Consider the following 23,286-nt stretch of genomic DNA (forward strand, 5'->3'; position numbering starts at 1 on the left):
TTTATGAGAGTGTAAATAGAGAAGCCTCTTTGGAGAGCAATCTGACAATATCTATCAAGGACTGAGGCATGTACATAATTTCATCTAGAGTTCAAAGACAGGCAAAATTAATCTGTGGGGTCACAAAGAAAGACAGTGAGGGTACCTGGGTGGCTCAGTCAGTTAAGTGACTTCAGCCCAGGTCATGATCTCACAGTGTGTGGGTTTGAGCCCCGCATCCGGCTCTGTGTTGACAGCTCAGAGCCTGGAGTCTCCTTCAGATTCTGTGTCTCCCTCTCTCTCTGCCCCTCCCCTGCTAGCACTCTCTCTCTGTCTCTCACAAATGAATAAAAACGTTAAAAAATTAAAAAAAAAAGGAAAGAGTGATTATTGCTGAGGGTTACAGAGTAGAAGGGAACTTCAAGGAAGCTTCTGGAATTGAAGAAATGCTGTATTTATTTATTTTTTTAATGTTTATTTCTTTTGAGAGAGAGAGAGCATATATGTGAGCATGAGTAAGGGAGGCGCAAAGAGAGAGGCAAAGAGAGAATCCCAAGCAGGCTCCGCAACGTCAGCGCAGAGCCCAATGGGGGCTCAATCCCACAAACTATGAGATCATGACCTGAGCCAAACACACACACACACAAGAATGTAACTGTACACTTAGGATTTGAACTTTTCTGTGTTTCATGTTATGTTATACATAGGTGAATAAAACTCCAAAAATTACATACATGCAAAAATAGCCTTTTATCCACTTGTAGGCATTTATATTGTAGATTAATGGTTGTCAATTAGGGGTGATTTTGCCCCCCTGCAAGATATTTGACAATGTGTGAAGACATTTTTTGGTTGTCACAACTAGGGGAGGCCCCTGACTTATAGTGCAAGAGGCTAATGACGTTGCTAAATATCCTATAGTGCATAAGCCCCACCGCAAAGAACAGTCTGGCCCAGATGTCAAGAGTGCTGAGGTCAGGAAACTACAGATAAACTCACTGGTAATGACAAAAAAAATAAATAAATAAAAAGTAAGTTACAGTGGAGAATCCTCCAAAACACCTTAGCCAGGTGACCAAGGTTAACATCACCAGTATGGCAGTCCCCCTTTATCCATAGGGGATGTGTTCCATGACCCCTAGTGGATGCCTGAAACTATGGAGAATACTAATCCTATGGACCCTTATATATACTGTTATTTCCCGTATGTACATCCCTATGACAAAGCTTAATTTATAAATTAGGCACAGTAAGAGAGAGAGAACATTAGCAAAACAGAACACTTATAACAATATACTGTAATAAAAGTTATGTGAATGTAGCCTTTCTCTCTCAAAATATCTTATTGTACTCACCCTTCTTCTTCATGTGATGGATGTGAGATGATAAAATGCCCACGTGATGAGATAAAGGAACATCATCACTTCATGATGTGGGCATTGTGACATAATGAGAGGCTACGGGTGCCCTTCTGACCACGTCAGAAGGGTCATCCACTTCAGACCGCGGTTGACTGTGGGTAACTGAAACCATGGAAAGCAAAACTGCAGATAAGGGGGCACCACTGCCATAAGATGTATGGTGGGCCCCTTCCCAATAATGCATCGCCTCAATATCATCATGAGGAAACATCAGATAAACCCAAATTGCAAACGTAATTGACTAATACTGTTCAAGTGATGAGGTCATGAGAGACAGAGACCAAGGAACTACCACAAACCGGAGGAGACCAAGAGACAGGACAACTAAATGCAAAACAGGATGCCGGTACAGAAAGAAGGACATTGGTGGGAAAAGCGGTGAAATCTGCATGCACTTTAGTGAATAACATTGTACTGGGATTAACAACCTGGTTTTGATAATGATTCTATGATTCTGTAAGATGCTGACACAGAAGGAAGCTGGGGGAAAGGCATATGCTTTCTGGACTAGTTTTGTAACTCTTCTTAAGTCTAAACCTACCTCCCAACAAAAAGTTAAAAAAATAACACAATCTGTAGTAAAGGGGGCGGGGGGAAGGATGAGGCAACTCTATTTACACTGGTACTGAACAACTCTAAAGCGTAGTTAAGAGGAAAAAAAGATACGCAACAGTATGGTAGAATGCTAATATTTGTATGAAAAAGGGGAAAGCAAATATGCAAACATACAAATTTTGAATTTCACACCTTGTGCATAGATTTCTTATTCAGAAAACAAATTCATTCCCAAGTCACACTGATAACCAAGCATCTGTGGTAGAGATGGTCTTTGCTATAATTATCTAGTACCCACATGCCTATTTACAAAGCACTGATGAGACAAATTCAAAGATTGGCAATGTGGCTTTTCCAGAGTGAGTTCTTTCTTTTCATCTTCAATTCCACTGCCTCATTCAAGTCCTCGTCCTCTCTCATCTGGACAAATGCAGTCATTTCCTGCAGGTCTTGTGAATGCAGTCTTCCTTGGGCTCAATATGGCTGCAAAATCCTTTTGAAGACACAGATCTCAACTGAACGCATCCCACCACTCCCTTTGGGACTCACTGAAAACCCGTACGACATAGCCCCACTCTTCACTTCGTTTCTGCCCCTCTCCTCTGCCTGCTGCCTCCGCGCACCCCTGTGCTAACTGCACCTGACTACCCACATCCACAGCTCCTCTGTGCCCCTGCCCAGGCTGCTGCTTCTGCTGGGAGAGCCCTCCCAGCCCCTCGTCCAGGCCCACCTCCCTGCAGACTGCACCATGCCACGCTGGAGAAGTGAACAGTAAGCATCACCTGCTGCCTGCCCTCACACAGCTCAGTCCAGGGAAGGAACCAGAAGTGAAGTAAATAAGAGACAGCCATGAAATCATCCTTTGTATTCTTCAAGGCCAAATCCAGGAGCCCCATCTTTGTGAAGTCTTCCCTCCTCTCCTCTATTCCAACCAGCAAGAACCCATCTGGGTTCAATACGCATTCCACACTCAACTGCTGAGTGACCACCCCACGTGTCTCACCTCCCACCCACTTGGTTCCCCTCCATCACGATCTCCCGGGGGGCATCGGCTGTGTTTTAGTGCCTCCTCATTGCATTAGTTGGCACATGTCTGGAAGCACATTGAACATACCCCAAAAAAGCTTTGCTGAATGAGCAAATGAACGCACGAATGAATGAACGAACAAATACATTCACTAGTGAGGCAATGCACAGCTTTGATAGTGTGAGGGAAGAGCTGTCGTATTCTAAGCACTTATGGAGATCAGGCATTAAGCTAAGTACTTCATTACTACTCACGCCAACCTTGAGAGACAGAAACTGTCATAAGTCACACTTTGCAGACTGGGACTGCAGAGCTGGGACATCTCCTGGCCCTACAACACATACTCGTTATTCACTGGTTATGATACTGTCTCTTGATGGCTCCCAATTTCCTCTTCTGCTTCCTCCCCCTGCAACCTCGCATCCTCTGCACCAACCAGGCAGGAATGCCCATCATCGTCTCGTATTTGCAGGGGAATGGAATGCTCTGGGCCCTCCGCCCACAATGTTGCATTTGCAAGCATTGCCAGGCAACATAGTCTTGGCTCAAAGGAAACGTACAGCCACTGAAGCCACATCAGGGGCGGGGGCACACAGGTTTTCCCTGCTCCTGCACCCGAAACCAGGACACTCTACTCAAGACCAACTCCTGGATAAGAGGGATAAGGGAGAATTGTGTTTGTAATACACAGGATTTTATCCTGTCCTGGATTTTAAACTTTTTGGTAAATTGGGAAAGAGTAAAGTTTTATAGGGGGAAAAAAAAGAGGGAAATAAAGTCAGATGGGAAAGCAAAACAGAATGAACAAAAAAACCCTCAAAACCAAACCAAAGCAGATTAAACAGCAGTGGAAAGCCACTGTCCGGGGCAAAGAACAAGGAAAATGAAACAGCTGTCTGGTTCTAGCATCTGTTACCTCCCTGGCTACACTTAAGCATCAACTACATTTTGCAGCAGAATTACTCAAGCGTCTGCAGGACAAACGAGCCAATGCCCAGCTTCCTTCCCCTGGAAGGAAAACACAGGCAAGGTCTGAGTCCCTCGGAAGACAGCACTGCTCCTGCACTCAAGGCTTTGCCATTTTTCTTCAACTGGCGGTGGTCCGTATTAAGTGCTGGGAAGGCTGTTTTGATCCTCTCCCTCCACTGGGCACCCACTGAGTGTTTGGAGAACAGCTCTGTCTCAAAGCAATACTGAAGGCAATGGTTATGTAAAAAGCCTCAGAAATGTGTTGCTGATAACACAAGCCAAAAGGGAGATACAATAAGAGCTGGATGAAAAAAAAGTTACTAAATCCAAATTTTCCACAAGTACTACTGCAGTTTGAAGTCCTCCCCCAGGCTGGCATGCCAGCCCCACTTCTGGAAGGCTCCCTGAGTCCTGAGGTTGGTCACTCCTTCCATGTCCTGTGGGCTGCAGAGATGGTCACCTGGCTGGGGTCACTTTGTGTGTAGGGCGGGTGGGGAGGGGGGACGCTGCCGGGCGAAGGCAGGGTCAGGGCACCCGGTCACGCTCCTGGCAAGGGGTGCAGATGGGGGGGCGGGCAAGAAATGGCAGATAACACTCAACTTGCAAAGTCTGGAGAGCTCTCTGAGGAGGCAGTCTACTGTAAACTTCCAAACACTTCTGGAAAATTGAGGCCATCTGCTGCCAAAGCCCAACAGTTTTGAGAGAGGCTGCAGATGCTGGGCAGTAGGCTGAGACTGAGGCAGGCAGGACAGCTTTCAACCTGGCACCCAACCCAACGTCCTACCGCGCGGCTCTGTCTGTCTGAGAGCAGCAGGGCGAGGCTCTGGTTCCGGCCAGCTGCCCACTCCGGCCAGGTATGCAGCATTAAAGGGGCAGGTTTCATTTAAATCAGCAGTCCCCAAGCCCAGCTGAGTGTGAGATCCACCGGGGAAGTGGTCTTCCAGAGATTCAAAGGCCCAAGATCTGGAGTCGGACGTTACAACTTTTGACATTCTTGGGAGGAGCTTCTAATGACCTGCCAGGATTAGAAGTGACCAACATCAGAGAAAAGAGCACTGTAGTTCCAGATGGAATGTGACACCCTGAGCTTCCTGGACCCCACAGGGGTCTCTAGCCATCAAGATGCCTGTGAGAATCTCTATGGGATCTGGGAAAGTCTGCAAAGAGCTCTTCCGTCCTGGGGCCTGGGGGTGTGCCAAGAGAGAGATACTGATGCTGGAGAGCAATTCCTGGGGCTTCCAGGGTAGCAGGAGGAACGGAAAGGACAACACAAGGAAAGATGCAGAAAAGAAAAGCCGGCCAACAAGACTGCCAGCTACATAATCTGCTCCACTACCACTGGCTCCAGGATGGAAAAAATGGTACTAGCTAACCTTTCCTGAGTGTATACTATGTCCTAAGCACTCTAACTCATTTGTTACTTAGCCCTCGTAATAACCCTATGATGTTTAAGCAGAGCTATTTTCCCCATTTTGCAGACTAGAAAACTGAGGCAGAAGAGACCGTGTAACTTGCTGAAGAGGCAGAGGCTAGACATGACCCTGGGTGCCTGACTTGGGAGGCTCCCTTCTTAACCATTGTGTGTTATGAACAGAACCTCCACCCTGTACTTACAGGCCAAGAGAACTAAATGGGAAGAACGAAGGAGCAAACAATAGGTAGAAAAGAACACATACCCTCGAATGTCTATCACCATTCTAGACACTCTCGTCTTCCTGAAACAATTGGCCTATGGCTTCTGTGCTCAATACTTAAAAAAATAGCATGACATGCACATCTTAGGCCAGTGCAAATGCCAAGACATGTAGGCACACCTTTGCTCAAGTCAGTTATAAGGCTGGTGTTCATCATTTCCCAGAACTACCTTCCTTTCCAGGTAGGGCAGTCAGGCATGGGCTTTAGGGCAATGATGGCAGAACGTGCTGCCAAGAAGCTCGTCTGGTAAAGGGATGAGTGGTCATTACACAGCATCTTTCAACTCTGAATCTCCAGGAACTGGGGTGATGAGGGGGCATAGACAAATATCTTTCATGCTGGAAAGAAGTGAGGGCTTTATGAGGCTGTGATCATTGTCGGAACGTTGCCCGAGCTCCCTATTTCTTGCTCTGTCTCCGGGAGCAATGTCATAGTCTTTCTTTCAGTTGGTGATGCCTACGTTTGCCTTTCCTACCCTCTGCCGCACCTTCCAGGATATCTGAGACTCAACAGCTTTAAAGGCTTGTTACATAGTGACTTTGATTTCCAGTGACTTTCCTGACCAAGACAGGAGGAACTTGTAATCATAAAAAAGATGGATTGGGCTAATTGCATAAAGTTCATTTCCCCTTTGTCATAAATATTTACCATCCAATGTTTATAACTTTTGTGTTTGGACTTTCTTGAAATGCTTTATTGAATTAAAAACATCACATTACCATTGGCTAAAAGAGGAGACAGCTATATTTGCCAATAATTACTGCAACAAATGCCAGCTATTGATGCCAATTTTTTTTTTTTTTTTGGTAGTTCATATTTCCATAGACAGCTTTGAGGCTTACAATACCAGCATTTTGCAGATGTAATGGTGATGGTGTGGGGATCTCCAGGGCCCTAGACATGAAAATGGACTATATTTTAATTTTTTCTTGGTTCTCTGGTATGCAAATATTTAAGAAGGCAAGAAACCTGGTTAATATTTGAAGTGAGGCTGTTCCCAAAGCAATCATTTTTCTGAAGTTATTTACCCTATGCCCTTGAGAGAGGAAATGGCTTTTAAGTTTGACCTTAAAATGGCCATGAATTGTGTTGAAGAACATACACAAAGACCCAGTCAGGAGGTTGTGTATTTGAAATTCCAGCTAAAGAGTAAAATAGCTCAGGGCAAGCTAGCATTTCCTGTTGGGGAGAGACGGGAGAGACGGGGGCCTGACATGCCTAGTGCTGGGCACCTGGCCTTGTGCTACGAGGCACCTGGGGAGCCTATAAACACCTTTTCAGAACAATATTTGTCAATGCATTATTATAAAATTCACAAGATTGCCAAGGAAACAAATTTAACTATAATTCGAAATACAAGAATAAATACCAGTTCGTAATATTGTAACATGTATGTATTTCTTTGTCAGCACGTTACCTAAGAAGATCTAGCCGTGGGTCTAATAACCACCACAATTTCAAATATTTTTCTTTCTTTTTTTTTCATTTGAGAGGGAGTAGGGAGGGGGAGAGAAAGCACACAAGTGAGCAGGGGAGGGGGCAGAGGGAGGGGGAGGGGAAAGGGAGGGAGGGAAGGAGGGAGGGAGAGAGAGAGGGAGAGAGAGAGGGAGAGAGAGAGAGAGAGAGAGAGATGAGAGAGAGAGAGAGAGAGAGAGAATCTTAAACAGGCTCCATGCTCAGCGCATAGCACAACATGGGGCTCTATCTCACGACCCTGGGATCAAGACTTGAGCCAAAATCAAAATCAAGAATTGGACACTCAACCGACTGAGCCACCTAGTGCCCCTGTAATTTTAATTTTTTTAGTATTTATTTTTGAGAGAGAGAGAGAGAGAGAGAGAGAGAGAGAGAGAACAGAGTGAGTGGGGGAGTGGCAGAGAGAGAGAGGGAGACACAGAATCCGAAGCAGGCTCCAGGATCTGAGCTGGCAGCACAGAGCCTGACATGGGGCTCGAACCCATGGAACTGCGGATTCATGACCTGAGCCGAAGTTGGATGCTTACCCGAGTGAGCCACCCAGGCGCCCCTTTAATTTTAAAGTAGCGGTGACAAAACCACAATGAGATACCACCTCACACCTGTCAGAATGGCTAACATTGACAACTCAGGAAACAACAGATGTTGGCAAGGATGTGGAGAAAGGGGAACACTTTTGCACTTCTGGTGGGAACGCAAACTAGTGCAGCCGCTCTGGAAAACAGTATGGAGGTTCCTCAGGAAGTTAAAAATAGAACTATCCTATGACCCAGCAATTGCACTAGTAGGTAAAGGATACAAAAATGCTGATTCAGAGAGGCACATGCACCCCAATGTTTATAGCCGCACAATCAACAATAGCCAAAGTATGGGAAGAGCCCAATGTCCATCGACTAATGAATGGATAAAGAAGATGTGGTGTATATATACAATGGGATATTACTTCCATGGAATGGAATGAAATCTTACCATTTGCAACAACGTGGATGGAACTAGAGGGTATTATGCTAAGCGAATTAAGTCCATCAGAGAAAGACAAATATATGATTTCACTCATATGTAGAATTTAAGAAACAAAACTGATGAACATAGGGGAAGGGAAGCGACGATAAGATAAAAACAGACAGGGAGACAAACCACGAGAGACTCTTAAATAACAGAGAACAAACTGAGGGTTGCTGGTGGGGTGTTTGCGGGGGGGATGGGCTAAACGGCTGACTGGCATTAAGGAGGGCACTTGTTGGGATGAGCACTGGGTGTTATGTGTAACTGATGAATCACTGAATCCTATTCCCGAAATCATTATTACACAGTATGTTAACTCACTTGGATTTAAATTTAAAAAATAAATTAATAAAGGAATAAAAGTATAAATTGGTGTAATAAAAAATAAAGTAGTGGTGAGTGTAAATGATAATTTGAGATAGCAGCTACAACTGTCACACGATATGAAAAGATCTGTGAGTCCTAATCACGAGACAGTCACAGGTACTGCTAACCCTGCTGTGGCTTCCTGCCAACATCCACGGTTGAAGGAAATACAGCCGATCACTGAACAGCACAGGCATAAGGATGCCGATCCCAACACCAACAAAAATCCACATATAGCTTTCGAACTACTAACAGCTTACTGTTGGAGTCCTTACCAACCACACAAATAGTTGATTACCACATATTTTGTATGTTACATGTATTACATACTGTAGTCTTACAGGAAATTTACTGGAAGTAAAAGAACACGTTAAGAAAATCGTAGGAGAAAGTACATTCGTAGTGCTGTACTGGATTTATAAAAAAAAAAAATCCATACATAAGTGGATTCACAGAGTTCACATCTGTGTTGTTCATGGTTTAACCGTAGTCGTTTCAGTTACAGATTGAAGATAACAAAATATGTAAAGTTTCATGATCCTTGTTCACAAACCCTCTGAAATCTATTCGCAGACCCTGGTTCAGAACCCCTGCTTCCACACGATAATAAAGATGTGTTCATGAGAAACACAGCCCTCTTGGGACGACAGGCCTCTACCTTCTGCCAGGGATAAGCTTTTGTTCCTCATAAAAGGCAGAAGCAAAATGAAAACTCTTCCCACCAGGAGTCATGGGTTAGTATTTTCCTCAAAATATAATCTCTCCAGTTCCTTCTCTTCTTATTTTTATGGGTCCATATTCCAGAAAGCAAAAAAGAAAATGTTCAACTCCTCAGCACTGATGTGTTTCATGGTTTCATTCCCTTGGCAGTTTCCAACCTCTGTTACATTTCATTATTATTTTCTTTTGTGTGATAGGCTTAAAGTTCTAGGAATTTCTAAGATAAAAGATACACACACCCTATTTGTCTCGTTGATGTGTAGGTCCTTTTCCAACCTAACCCCCTACTGCTCTGCACAGGAATGCCAGCCGAGGGGCTTGCCAATGAACTTCCTGCCATCTAAAGTCTTTGAGGGAGCCAGGACCTGAGAACATGGACAACGTTCCCACTGCCATGTATGAATGCAGTTTGTAAAGGGAGAGATTCCTTTAGATTTCTGGAGGGTTTTTTTTTTTTTTTTTTGAATGTTTATTTATTTTTGAGAGACAGAGTATGAGCGGGGGAGCAGCAGAGAGAGGGAGACACAGAATCCGAAGCAGGTTCCAGGCTCTAGCTATCAGCACAGAGCCCGACGTGCGGCTTGTACTCACAAACCGTGAGATCATGACCTGAGCTAAAGTCAGATGCTTAACCGATTGAGCCAGCCAGGCACCCCCAGAGTTCTGGAGTTTTAATGGCTTTATGATACTCATTCTTCTAAACTTCCTGGCTTGGAGTGTTTTTCTTTCTTTTTCATGGTATCTAGTAAGTAGTAATTTTTTTTTTTCCTATTAAAGGGGGCCTCATGATACACAGAATTTTGTTGAGAATTGCCTCTGAAATAACCAGAGATACCTGACGTGTCATGACGTCATGGGTGTGATTATTGTGAAGAAGTCGACAGCTGGAGACATGGGATGAGCACGGGGCTACGAGGAGACCCACATCTAAATAGAACAGGTCATGGGCCCTAATGTCAATTGCAACAGCTTCTTAGCATAATGGAATATAAATGTCTATGGACTTATAATTCACCTTTACATAATCAGTTCTAATATACTTAAGGGGTCACAGGGATAAGTGATATATGCTCACATTTTGTTTTCTTTGTTGGCTTATTAGCTATACTTTTGCTGTGTTATTCATTGGTTGATTTACAGTTGGTATTATATATCTTTAACTTATCACAGTCTGTCTTTATGTGCAATTATTCCACCTCATACATAGCATAAAGACCTTACAACAGTATATGACCACTTGCTCCCATTCTGGTCTTTTGTGTGTATATCACACATTTTACATTTACATATGTTATAAACTCTGCATTACTGTATTGGTTTCCTATGGCAAAGCTATTAGTGTTTCCAACTTCTTCTCTAAAAAACATTGCCATAAACACAGTGGCTTAAAATAACACCAATGTCTCATTGTATGGTTCTGGAGGTTAGAAGTCCAAAATCAGTCTCACTGGGCTTAAGTAAAGGTTTTAACAGGGCTGGTTCCATCTGGAGGCTCCAAGGGGAGAATTTGTTTCTCTGAACTTCCAGCTTCTAGAGGCTCCCTTGCTCTCCTTGGTTTATGGCCTCTCCTTGCATGACCCCCACCTCTCATTTTGGCTATCATGTCTCCTCCTGCCTATTCTGATTCCTGCTTCCCCCTTAGTAAGGACCCTTCTCATTACATCAGGCCACCCAGATAATCCAGGAAATGTCCCCATCTCAAGATCTTTAACTTTTTTGTCATATACGATAAAGCTCACAGGTTCTGGGGATTAGGATGCTGGATATGTACCATGACTATATTCTTATTATTTTTTTTTTTGTAAGACAGTTGTTTAAATGATCAGTGATCCTTTTTAAAGACATTTGAACATATTTAAATATATCATATATCCACCCATATAGTCACTACTTCCAGGGTTCTTCATTCCTTTGTTCTGCCTGAAAGACTTCCTTTATTTTTTTTTTTTAATTTCTTTCTTTACATTTATTTTTGAGAGAGACAGACACAGAGCACAAGCAGGGGAGGGGCAGAGAGAGAGGGAGGGAGACACAGAATCTGAAGCAGGCTCCAGGCTCTGAGCTGTCAGCACAGAGCCCAATGCAGGGTTCAAACCCACAAACTGGGAGGTCATGACCTGAGCCAAAGTTGGATGCTTAACTGACTGAGCCACTCAGCTGTCCCTCCTTTAACATTTCTTCTAACATGGGTTGGCCAGCAACATTTCAGCTTTTCCGCTTTTGCATCATAAAAAGACTCCATTTCACCTTAATTTTTGAAAGAGATTTTTGCTGGGTGTAAATTTCTAATGTGACAGGTTTTTCTTTGCCCTCAGTACTTTATTTATTATTTTATTTTTTAAGTTTATTTATTTTGAGACAGAGAGAGCGTGAGTGGGGGGGCAGAGAGGGAGAGGGAGAGAATCCCAAGCAGTCTCCACACTGCCAGCACAGAGCCCGATATGAGGCTTGAACCCATGAAACAGTGAGATCACGACCTGGGCCAAAACCAAGAGTTGGTTGCTTAACCGACAGAGCCACCAAGGTGTCTCTTCTCTCAGCACTTTAAAGATGCGGCTCCCCGTCTTTTCTGCTTACATTGTTTTGAATGAGAAATACACTATCTTCTTTACCTCTGTTTATGTGTTCATAACGTTTTTTTCCTCTGGCACTTTTAAGACGTTCTCTTTATCATTACTTTTAAGCAGTTGGATTTTGATAAGTGCTGGTCTGGATTTCTTTGTGTTTCTTGTGCTTGGGGTTCACTGAGCTTCTTGGATACGTGGGATTATCATTTTCACCAAGTTTGGAATTTTTTTTAGCCATTGTTTCTTCAAATATTATTTTTGTCCTTGTTCTCTCTCATCTCCTTTTGGGGTGTCAACTGCATATGTATTAGGCCACTTAAAGACCCACAGCTCACTGATGCCATCTTCTTTTTCTTGTCCATAATTTTTTCTCCTTGTGTTTCATTTTGGATAGTTTCAATCACTTTGTCCTCAAGTTCACCAATCATTTCTTCTACAATCTCTCATTTCCCAGCAACCTCATGCAGAATCTCTTTCATCTCCAACAGTGTAGTTTTCATTTCTAGAAGTTTCCTTGGGATCTGTTTTATATCTTCCATATCTCTACTTAATGTGTTAAATCTTTCTGCTACCTTCTTGAGCCTGGGACCTGATGATAATTACTATTTTAATGCCCTGTGGTCTGTTAATGCTATCATCTGTGTCTCTCTTGGTCAGTTCTGACTAATTTTTCTCCTCATTATGGATATATTTTTTTGTTCCTTTGAAGGCCTAGTAATTTTTTATTTGATGCTAGATATTGTGAATTTTATTTTACTGAGTGCTGGATGGTTTTGTATTTCTACAAATATTTTTGAGCTTTGTTCTAGGACTTGGTTAGGTCACCTGGAAACTGTTTAATTTTTTCAGATTTTGCTTATAAACTTACATAGGTGGCACTGATCAGCATTCAGTATAGGGCTAATTTTGCCATGCTACTGATGCAACACCCTTATGCGCATTTAAGTGAGCTCCAGAGGTTGTACCTCTAACATTTTCAGATGGTTCTTTTCCTGGCCTTGGGTAGTTTTCTCACACATACATTGCTGAGCACTAAGCTGAAGATTGATGGAGATCTTGTGCAGATTTCTGAGGTTCTCTTTTTATAAAACTCTCTCTTCTATGGTACTCTGCTCTGTGAACAACTTGTACTCCCAGCTCTGTTTCTTCAACTCAAGAAGACTTGCTTCTTCTCAGTTCTCCCTCCCTGTGTCACAGCCTGGAGACCACCCAGGCAGTAAGCCAGGACAACTAGGGGGCTCACTATGTGCTTCACATCTCTCAAGGATCATAATTCTTCCTTGCTTGATGTGCAATGTCATGAAAAATCACTGTTACATACAGTTCATTGGATTTCTCAGTTGCTTCAGGTGGGAGGGTAAATCTGGTCCCTTTTACTTTGCCTTGGCCAAAGGCAGAAGTCAAGATAAGAGATTTAAAGGCAACATTGCAACCATGATCATTTTATAATGTGAGATCCACTTTCATCCTCAAGGGCATTAAAGAATAATAATGGTTATAAAGACCTGTGTGGCACTGGATTAAAAGACCTTTCTGATTGGTTCTGGATGTCTCTGGCTACCAAAGGAGTACAGGTTTTACATAATGCTTAATTTTCCATGGCCCTCAGAAGTTCAATACAGAGAAATGCTGATCTAAGAGATGTACACAGACAGATTAGTTCTGTGCTCCAACAGATGGGAATCAGTGTTATCCATAAAGGTAATAATAACATACATATCAGCTCAAAACTTTGGGTGCTGGCATTGTGACAGACCCAGTCCTCAGCGCCTTATGTGTATCAATTAACTCACCAGGAGCCTTGGATTTTTACCAATGAGGGCACTAGTACACAAAGAAAGAGACACACAGAGGTGGTCACTAGGAACCAGCCTGTAGTCAGTCACTATCAGATCTGCCATGCTGCTTTGGACAGTTTCTTGCCCTGGGAGGAAGCCACAGGACAGATCTGTATTGACCTCTGCAAGATATGTGACAGAGTCTTACATGTACGCTGGTGAACCAGATGGTGAACTGAGGCTTAGAGAATCGATATATTATAATTATACAGGGAGGTCTCTAACAGTTTTTCCTCAACTCAGCTTGCCCACAGGGTCATCAGTGGTTGGATAAAGTCACATAAGAACTTAAATTTTCTGTTTAGGGTTATGGATGGATCCCAGATCAAAACATAGTTACTGAGCACCTACTATGTGCCAGGCACTGACCAAGGTAGGTGGAAAACACTGGGGAGCAAAAGTAAAATTTCTGCCCTTGAAAGGTTTATAATCCAGAAGAGGGAGATTATCAGTAGTCATGACAAACAAATGAATTCTACAGCATATTGAAAATGCTATGTTTACGGGGGTGCCTGGGTGGTTCAGCCAGTTAAGTGTCCGACTTTGGCTCAGGTCATGATCTTGCAGTTGGTGAGTTCAAGCCTCATATGGGACTCTCTGCTGTCAGCACACCTCCCCACCCTGCTCTCTGCATGTCCCCTGATCTCTCTCTCTCTCTCAAAAATAAATAAACCTAAAGAGGGTTAAGTTTATGAATACAGGGCTTTCCCTTAGGGAATCAGGAGTCCTGGGTGCTCTAAGAGTGGATGGGGGAGGGTTACCCAGTTGAAATTTTAAGTAGCAGGTCAGGGCAGGCCTCCTTGAGAAGGTTACCTTGGAAAAAAACAAAATCAAAAAATCAAAAAAAAAAAAAAAAAAAAGAAAGAAAGAAAAAAGATGAGGGACTTAGTCACGGGGACAAGTGGGAGAAGAGTGTCCAGGCAGAGGAAACAGCTGGCATGAAGCAAAGTGGCCTTGCTAGGAGCATGCCTTCCAGGTTCAAGAAAGAGTGGAAAGGCAATTCAACCGGAATGGAGTAGGGGAAGGGGAGTGCAGAAGGAAATGAGGACCAGGAAGAAGAAGGACTCATACCAGCATCAAAGAGTCAGTGTTACACGGGAACAAGAAAGGAATAATACGACGTATATACGCTCTCCTGTTAGACTGAACACCGACTGAAACACGGACCCGTAAAGGTACAACACGAGGAAATTGATGATAAAACAAGCCTTAGAATCCCACAGCGGGGTGCTGCCTTGGTTTGTCTTTGAGTCATATGGTGTGTCCCAGGCCTAGGGCCAGCACTTCCAAAGTTCTTGGTTCCCAGCTGGCCTTCTGTCTCTCTGTTCTCCGACACTGCCTCCTGTGCATTTGTATGACATTTTCTCCCGTGTGAAGTTACCGCCATCTGTGAGATTCACAATGAAGGAAGCACCCTAGCCTCGCAAGCAGGACAATTTCCACCAGCTTCCCCGAGGCTACTGGCCATCTAAGTCAGCCGTGCTAAGAGGTGCTCTTTCATTCCCCTAAGGAATCGCTCCCGCTAGGTACCAGGGGGAGGAAAATGCCCATTTTATATTTTAGTACTGGTGAAACTCTCAGGAAAAGGCAAGGACGAGAACATATTTTGTGGTTCCTGGTGAGGTGTAGGAATAAAATGTTCAGCTTCCCTATAACTTACAAAATAAGAAGATTTCACTTTATGTAATTGTATCTTGAGCTTCTAGGGAGAATAAAAAGTGACACAGCTGAGCTGATCATTACTTGTTGACATTTTCACTGTCTTCTAGCAAAATGATGCTAGCAGAGGAAAATAAAATACCAGGTCACCTTCCTCCCCTTTGGGGTCTGTGTTTGAATGACTATATGTAGCTTTCCTTTTCTCCTTCAGTAATAGACACACCTGGGCTCACTCTGCAGCCCATTCCTTCCTGGCTGGGTGATCTCAGCCCATTGCCTAACCTCTCCTAGCCTCTGTCTTCTCATCTGTTAAATGGGGTTCAAAGCCTCTGCCTCAAGGGTCGCAGCCGGGGTTTCATGTGACAGTGCATGGGAAGCTGACCCTTCCTATTCACTCTCTCCATGTACTCTCTCTGCCTGGGAAATCATGAGCCCCTAGCATAGGCACCTCCCTCCTCCTGTCCCTCCTGGCTCAATTGGTGTGCAATTGGCTCCTAAAAGGCAAACGTGGCTGCAGCTCTCAGGGAGGAGGCAGTCTCTGCCCCACTCTCCGTAACTCCCCATCCATCCTGCCCCTGGTAGGGCCAGTACAGCCTGGCCCGCAACAACCCACCAGCCCCGAGAAGACTCCATGGTGGGCAGAGTGGCTGCTCTGTGTCCCATGACTCAGCTGGGCACTTCCCTCTTCTCCACCCCAGGAGCCCAGGATGTTTCTACTCTTCCTGAATGCTCAGGGTCCTCCCCTGGGGTTTTAATCATATGGATTTCATGCTGTCACCACACCATCCGAGGACCCTTTGAAACCGCCCTTTCTGATGGTTCTGCATCAGCAGGTACTTTAAAGGACTGAAGGCTGGGAAGGGTAAACAGGGTGCCTCCTGGCTGGCATATGGTATGTGAAGGAGAGTCTTAATGGCCAAGGCTGATGGTGAGCACATCAGGCACCAGGGGCAGACAGCCGGGGATGATCGAGTCCTGGGGCCCACTGCATCTCCTCAGAGAGGCGTCCTTCAACCCTGCTGCTGCTGGGCAGAAGATACAAGGCACAGGGGTGTAAAGTGGGACTCAGCTCTCCATTACTCAGCCTGGACGGGACCCTTGCTGGCACCTCCACAGGGCAATGGGGCAGGACAACGCTGGGCACAAATGCCCTTTGGGGAAACAGCTAGCAGGAGGTGCTAGCCTGGTTTGGGGGTTTCTGCACCCCAAACGATGGACTGGGGACTCCACCCTGATTTCCCAGACCAACTCCCACATAGCCAGGAAGCTCTCAAGAGGCCGCCTCCTGACTCCCGTGGTCCAGGCTGACTCGTTCTGCTGGCTGCGACCCCAGGGTCACGTTCTAGAGGCACAGTCCCTGGTGTGTCCATCTTGGAGATGGTCCTGCCCTGGGCTGGGGTCTCGCTCGGGGAACGTGGCCAGCCCTCCAGCCTCCCTCCCTGGGACCAGATACCATCTTGAGCTCCAGCACTTGGAGAGCCCTCCCTCAGGCCAACTGCCACTGGGTGGCTCCTGAGTCCCACACATCCCCAGCTAGTTCTGCTTCTGTCCTTCTGCTCCAGAATGGCACAGGCTCTGCTCCTCGACCTGAGCCAACTGCCAACGCAGGTTGCTGTGGCCTCCACCTGGTCCACGGCACGGAGACCGTGCTGCCCCAGGTCCTGGCGCCTCTACCCCGGCACCCGCACCCACAAAAGTGGCCAAGCCACGGCCTGCTGTCAACAGCATGGTGGGGAAAGTGTGTGCTCTGGGGGTGAACAGACCCGAGTCAAATCCCTGCTCTACTACCTGCTAACCAAGGCATTTCGAATGACCGCTGAATCTCTGAGGCTTGGCGTTACCATCTGTACACTGGGGACAACAACCCAGGGAACCTGTGGTGACGGCTCATCGGGCTCACACGCGTTTAGAAGCCTTAGGACAGGGGCGCCTTGGTGGCTCCGTCGGTCGAGCTTCCGACTTTGGCTCAGGTCATGATCTCACGGTTTGTGAGTTCGAGCCCTGTGTGAGCTCTGCACTGACAATGCGGAGCCCGCTTGGGATTCTCTCTCTCCCTCTCTCTTTGCCACTCCCCTGCTCGCTCTTTCCCTCTCTCAGAATCAATCAACTTAAAAAAAATTAAAAAAAAAAAAAGCTTCCTGTGTGTGGAAGTATGTCTATGCACGCATGTAACTGCATGTGTGCATGTGCGCACGTGTAGCTCTCTACAGGTACACCTATGCAAATGCCCTCAAGGGCGTACGTAAACACGCGTCAGGGTAAGCGAACAGGTGGGTGCATATACGTGTGCACGTGTGTGTGTGGAGTATGGATACCTGTGTCCTCCAACAGAAGCCAGACGCTCCATCCCAAGCCGGTCCTCCCGCGGCTGCTTACCTCCATGTTTCTGCAGAAGGTGGCATTGGTGCCAAACAGGATCTGGCATTGCTCGTTGGCACTGTAGTGCATGCCTGGCAGCTTGTGAGGGAGACGCACTGCATGCTGGCTCCTGGGGTCTGTGACCAGCAAACAGGTGCTGACTTTCGACCTGAAACAGCCAAGGGGCAAGTTGACTTATAAGGCTACTTCCCAGGTTTTTGTTTTGATTTGTCACTCAAGAGAAGGGGAGAAGGACGCATCTCTGAATTATGTATGGGAAGATGACCCAGGCACTGGACTCTTTTTCTACCTGGCCAAATGCAGATCTTTACTAAGAAGACAATGAGGGCTTAGCAACTAGGAAAGGGCCTGGGAATAATACCCCGTGAGGCTAACGTACTTTTCTCAAGTTTGAGCTTTCTTGGGTGAAAATCTATTTCTGAAATCGATTCCCACAGTATTTTCTTAGAATACATCTTTGAGGGGTGCCTGGGTGGCTCAGTTGGTTAAGTATCCAACTCATGGTTTTGGCCTCTTGGTTTTGGCTCAGGTCATGATCTCACAGTTCGTGGGTTTGAGCTCCGCGTACGGCTCTGTGATGACAGCTGTGGTGTCTGCTTGGGATTCTCTCTCTCCCCCTCTCTCTCTACCCCTCTCCTGCTTCCTATCTTTCCCTTAAATAAATAAACATTAAAACAAAAGAATACGTTTTTGAGCAAAATTATCATGAATAAAGAAAAAAATAGAAGCTAGGGTCATTTTTGCTTTATTTTGAATAAAAAACAAAGTGCTTATTTCCAACTCTGCAGACTCTCTTGGAGAGCCTGTGTCAGGCCATGGAAGCTGACTGGTCTAGGTGTCCTACCTGAGCACACATTCTGCCCTCAGTAAAAACTGGCTGGAGGCATGATTTGCAAAGGAGGTCAGGATTTCTACCGCGATGGAAACATTCACAGATGTTGAGAACAACTCTGAAAAACTGAACTGGGGGCTAAGAGCCTGTGGCTCCCTTAGGAGGTTGAATATTTGAATGCTTTTGCTTTTCAATTCCCAAAAGCAAGGCAGATGGTAGTAGAAAGGAAACCCAGCCTCACCCCAAGATTCTCGAAGAAGAGAGTTGCACGCAAGTATACACAGGCCGACGCTGGCCACCTCCCCGGGGCTCACACACACACAACACTTTAAGAAAGGCAATGGGACCAGCAATGTGCATATAAGCAAATGAAAATATCCTGCCTTGTTTCACTGACCCTTCTGGGGAAAATGAAACAATGTCAAGAGGCTTACAACAACATTTCATGGAGATTCTGTGATAACAAGTACTCAGGAAGAAATAGACGCTATTAAAACTAATGAATCCGTTTTTAAGCCTTGTGTAGCACATAATTTCTCCACCCACAGGAAATATCATGAAAGAAGACCCAGGATAGGGACAGAAGGCAGAGTGATGCCCGGCTTCTGCATCCCGAATTCACGGAGGGTACTTTAATGTGTTACTGAACCACAAAGCTCCGTACGCAGGTAAGACTCAGTTCCTTCCATCTCCATGTGGTGGACGGACGAATACAACTAAGCACGGAAGTGATCGGGGTCTACCCGTCAATCTGTAAGTTTATCCCTGAGGTCTTGACACTAAGGGATCCTTATGGTACCTGAGCAAAGACTTTGTTTGACAAAGGTCTGAAATCAGACGGCCAGCTCTTCTGTAGCAATCTGCAAGTGGAATGATGCAGATATATTCTGGAAAGAAGGTGGCAGCGAGATAAACACAGCCCATCCTTACATGGGAGGGGGGAGGTGAGCAAGCCCTGCTCCCCAGCAAGTGTGCCCCCTATCAAGGGAAGCAGGCTGAGCGTTAAGGAAGTGACTTTTTCTGTAGCACCCAAGGACACTGCTATGGTGGTATCCACTCAGAGTCAAAGTACTGCAGAGAAACGAAATGGGGTTCTTTTCAAGTCCTGGTCACTGTGCTGATATTCTGTCAATCAATAATGCATTTACGAGTAGCAGCTGGGTGCCCAGCATCCTGGCATATGCACATGTGAGAGGAAGTTTTGGCCAGATATAGGAGACTCTGCGCTGACCTCCTCTTTAGGCCAGATCAGAGTTCTAAGCGATTCATTTCTCTTTCCCACACTTGCTAAGACCTCAATTATTATTATGTCTTCTGGAAGCACTTGTTTAGAAACATTTTTTTATATTTTTTATTACTTTTTTTTTTTTTTTTTGAGAGTGGGGGCGGAGCCTGATGCGGGGCTCTCAACCGTGAGACCATTTTCACAACCGTGAAATCAAGAGTCGGACGCTTAACTGACTGAGCCACCCACATGTCCCAGAAATATCTTCTATTATAGTGCTTGTACGGAATGATTCAAGGACTTACTTGAGGAAGTTTTCCAGGTCATCTCGGCTGCAGGATGACCAAGAGAGGTCACTGGGGTTCCGGCCTTTTACCCACTCTCCTGACATGATGTGGGATCTGCCAGCGCAGGATGAGTGGTCATCATCATGGTTCATTCCCAAGCTGCCCGAGGAAAAGGAAAAGGAGAGAGGGACGCTTATGCTATAGGCTTTCATCTGCAGTTCCAGGTTCCAGCATACCATGCTAACTTAAATCAGGTCTGAAACACAAAGAGTGACACAGGCTGACACCCAGTACACTATTCTCAACAAAGCAGACCAGCAACCACGAGCTTATAGAGACATTGAGCGATGACTTCCTTACTTAATGAACGAAGACAGAGCAGACACAAGGAGCATTTGCTAAGTAAATGAATAAATGAAAAATTACATCAATGCTGTGATATTATCGTTCTTACACTGTAAACTTCTGATGGTTACTCTTATTTGTGACACTATAATAGACCAATGTTAATGATCTAAGTGTATTGCTGTCCTATGGAGAAGTCATTATGGGAAGGTCTAGTGGGAACCACCCATGACTTTGACTTATATAATAATATCATGGGTGTAAACCTTCAAATCAGTGGAAAATGTGGCTTTTCTGTCTTTCACATCATTATACCTGGGTCCACCAACATCATACCTGTGGCCTCCATGCCCAGTTGTACCTAATAGACACCAGGATGCCTGTCTAGATATATGTGGCTGACCGCACACTAGAAGCTGAACAAGGATCTTAGTTTGCTCACATGCTGTCACTGGGGTAACCTGAGGCACAGAACATACAAGATCAGATGGCCCACACTTTGCTGACCTGTGATATCCAGGGCAGAGATTCACTGTGCAGAAGGACGCCCATCCTTTGCCAACAAGCCCAATGGAGAAAACATGTACTTCCTTTCATTCAAAAATATTTACCAGAGGTTTCCCAAGTGCCAGCTAATGGACTACAAAGACACGACAGTGCACAAAATGCCATCCCTGACTCCAGATCACTGCCTGCCTGGGCAAGGAGACAACACAAACAGAGATAATTATAAAAAGAGGTTCTAAAGGCTTCTCTGGAGCCTCATTTTCCAGTTTCCGTCATACATCTCTGACCATCTTCCATCAATGCCCCCTGCTTGCTGCTTAATCCTGGGGTCTGTCGACAGAGGCCTGCCTGTATTCTTACTCTGCACACCCTCCAAGCCACTCCCATACTCTTGCCAATGGAGACACTCCCTTCACCAATACCATGGGGAGCTGGATTAGCCAAAGCTATCCTAGTCCTTGGAAAACACACCACCTGGCACTCGTGCTCCTGAATCCTCAGACTGGCAGGGCAGTCTCTGATCACCCACATATCTGCTCCTGTGAGTTAAGGGAACGCTTATCAAGACTTAACTGCATTTATTCTTAAGCCTATTTATGTCAGTAATACTTGCTATTTCAATTAATACATGAAACACGAGAACAAGAGTAGTTGTTTTCATGAAAACTAACTTAGCTCGCTAAAAATAGCCCACTGCCAAATTGGATGTGGGCAAGACAAGTGTAAGAGATGAGGGGAAAAAATATCATAAAAATCTGGTCCAGACTGCTTCACAAGGATCTTTTGTATTCTACCCAATCTAAAAAAGAAAAAGAAACTGGAATTTGAACTCATTTCATTATAACTCGTGGTTTGTGTGAAGAAGGTGACGTGCGAGGGCAATCAGCAGACACATACCCTCTAAGAAAAAGCGTTCACCGCCACTGCAATATTGGTGAAAAAATTAACATTTTCATGGCTTAAGCTTAAACCAAATGTTTAAGGCACCTAAGTATAATTTCTTTACGTTTCTCCACTTGAACCTTGTTTTTTGGTGGGGGGGTGTCAGTTGGTCAATTGACCAACTACTACCCTGTCAGAAGAAAGCTTATCTGTGGTGCCATGGACCCATGTGTTGGTGGCCATGTTTTCCCGTGGTCCAGACTGCTCTCCTAGATGTCACCCTGAACAGCCCTCTCCCTCTGCATTTCCCAAAAGGCGCTTCCAACTCCCCAGGGCAGTTTTCTATCCCTGGTGGAGTCTCTACCAGTGACTGGCACAGAGTGGGCACTCTGTGAATATTTATTGAATAAACTAGCTATTTAATAATGGAGAAAGCACCACAAAAATCAGAGAATCCATGTCCATTACGAGGGCACTAAGTCTAGCACCATGGCGTCTTGCTCAACAGAATGATGAAAGCCTTCTCTGGCTAGATTCAGTCTTGCCCTCTTGCCAAGAAACCAGGTATCCGTCCAATTCAAGTTAAATGAAGAGCCAAGAAATTGTCAGATAAATCTGACCAATAGGAGTAATTTAGATACGTTTCTATTGGTTACTTCACTGAATAAAATGAGTCCTATTTTTTAGCACCATTGTTCAGCTTTTTAGTTTTTTTCCCTGCTTGTTATCTATCTACGCCAATAGGTATCTACAGCTATCCATCTGTCTATCTGCCTATCATCTCTTTGTTTTGTGTTAACTTTTTTTTTTTTTTAACGTTTATTTATTTTTGAGACAGAGAGAGACAGAGCATGAACAGGGGAGGAGCAGAGAGAGAGGGAGACACAGAATCTGAAACAGGCTCCAGGCTCTGAGTGGTCAGCACAGAGCCTGACACGGGGCTTGAACTCATGGACCATGAGATCATGACCTGAGCTGAAGTCGGACGCTTAACCGACCATGCCACCCAGGTGTCCCTGTTTTGTGTTAACTTTTGAAGGAAGTGGCTGGTTTTTCAAGTGCCTTTAGCAAAGGATGCTAAAAGTCATCTTAAATTTGTCTTAGGGTTTTATCTGATATCTTTAAATGAAACTAGAGATAGGGTTTTCGAAATAAACAGATCTTCTGAAAATTTTGATGGATTTCGGTGAACTCTGCTAAATGTGTACAGGTTCCAGAAAGAAAATGTCTCAGGAAAACAGTGGCTCCGTTCTATCTTCAATGACAAGGTGTAAGCACGGCGCACAGACCAGGTGCAACTGGTCTGCTGTCACCCTTGGGGAATATAGTCCTACAGAGAACCAACCTGTGAGTCAGTTTTTCTTCTAGCTTTGCACTTTTATAAGCCGGTTCCCATCATCCTGGGCTGGGATCCCCTGAGTGGCCACCAGATGGGTTTTTTCAAACAACAAGGATGTTGTTTGGGAAACCACAACGGGAGGAGATCCAAGTCCTGGCAGAATGGCCTCACCACCTATGGAGGAATATTTCATCTGTGACCACTTCTAAGTTT

At 45.0% G+C, this 23,286-nt stretch overlaps 1 protein-coding gene across 4 annotated transcripts in view; it reads right to left on the reverse strand.

Annotated features, from left to right (window-relative positions):
* The window catches only part of ADAMTS17 (ADAM metallopeptidase with thrombospondin type 1 motif 17), a 343,562-nt gene that overhangs the window by 150,485 nt on the left and 169,791 nt on the right, over positions 1-23,286 (reverse strand). For all 4 annotated transcript variants that reach the window (XM_019460111.2, XM_019460109.2, XM_019460110.2 and 1 more), the window contains exons 9-10: positions 20,019-20,159; positions 17,654-17,804 (exon numbers count right to left, since the gene is read on the reverse strand). In XM_019460111.2, the coding sequence (XP_019315656.2) occupies positions 17,654-17,804; positions 20,019-20,159 (292 nt within the window). The remainder of the gene's footprint in view (positions 1-17,653; positions 17,805-20,018; positions 20,160-23,286) is intronic.

The sequence above is a fragment of the Panthera pardus genome, unplaced genomic scaffold (genome assembly GCF_024362965.1).
Source record: "Panthera pardus isolate Hobbes unplaced genomic scaffold, ASM2436296v1 HiC_scaffold_24, whole genome shotgun sequence".
NCBI classification, from domain to species: domain Eukaryota; kingdom Metazoa; phylum Chordata; class Mammalia; order Carnivora; family Felidae; genus Panthera; species Panthera pardus.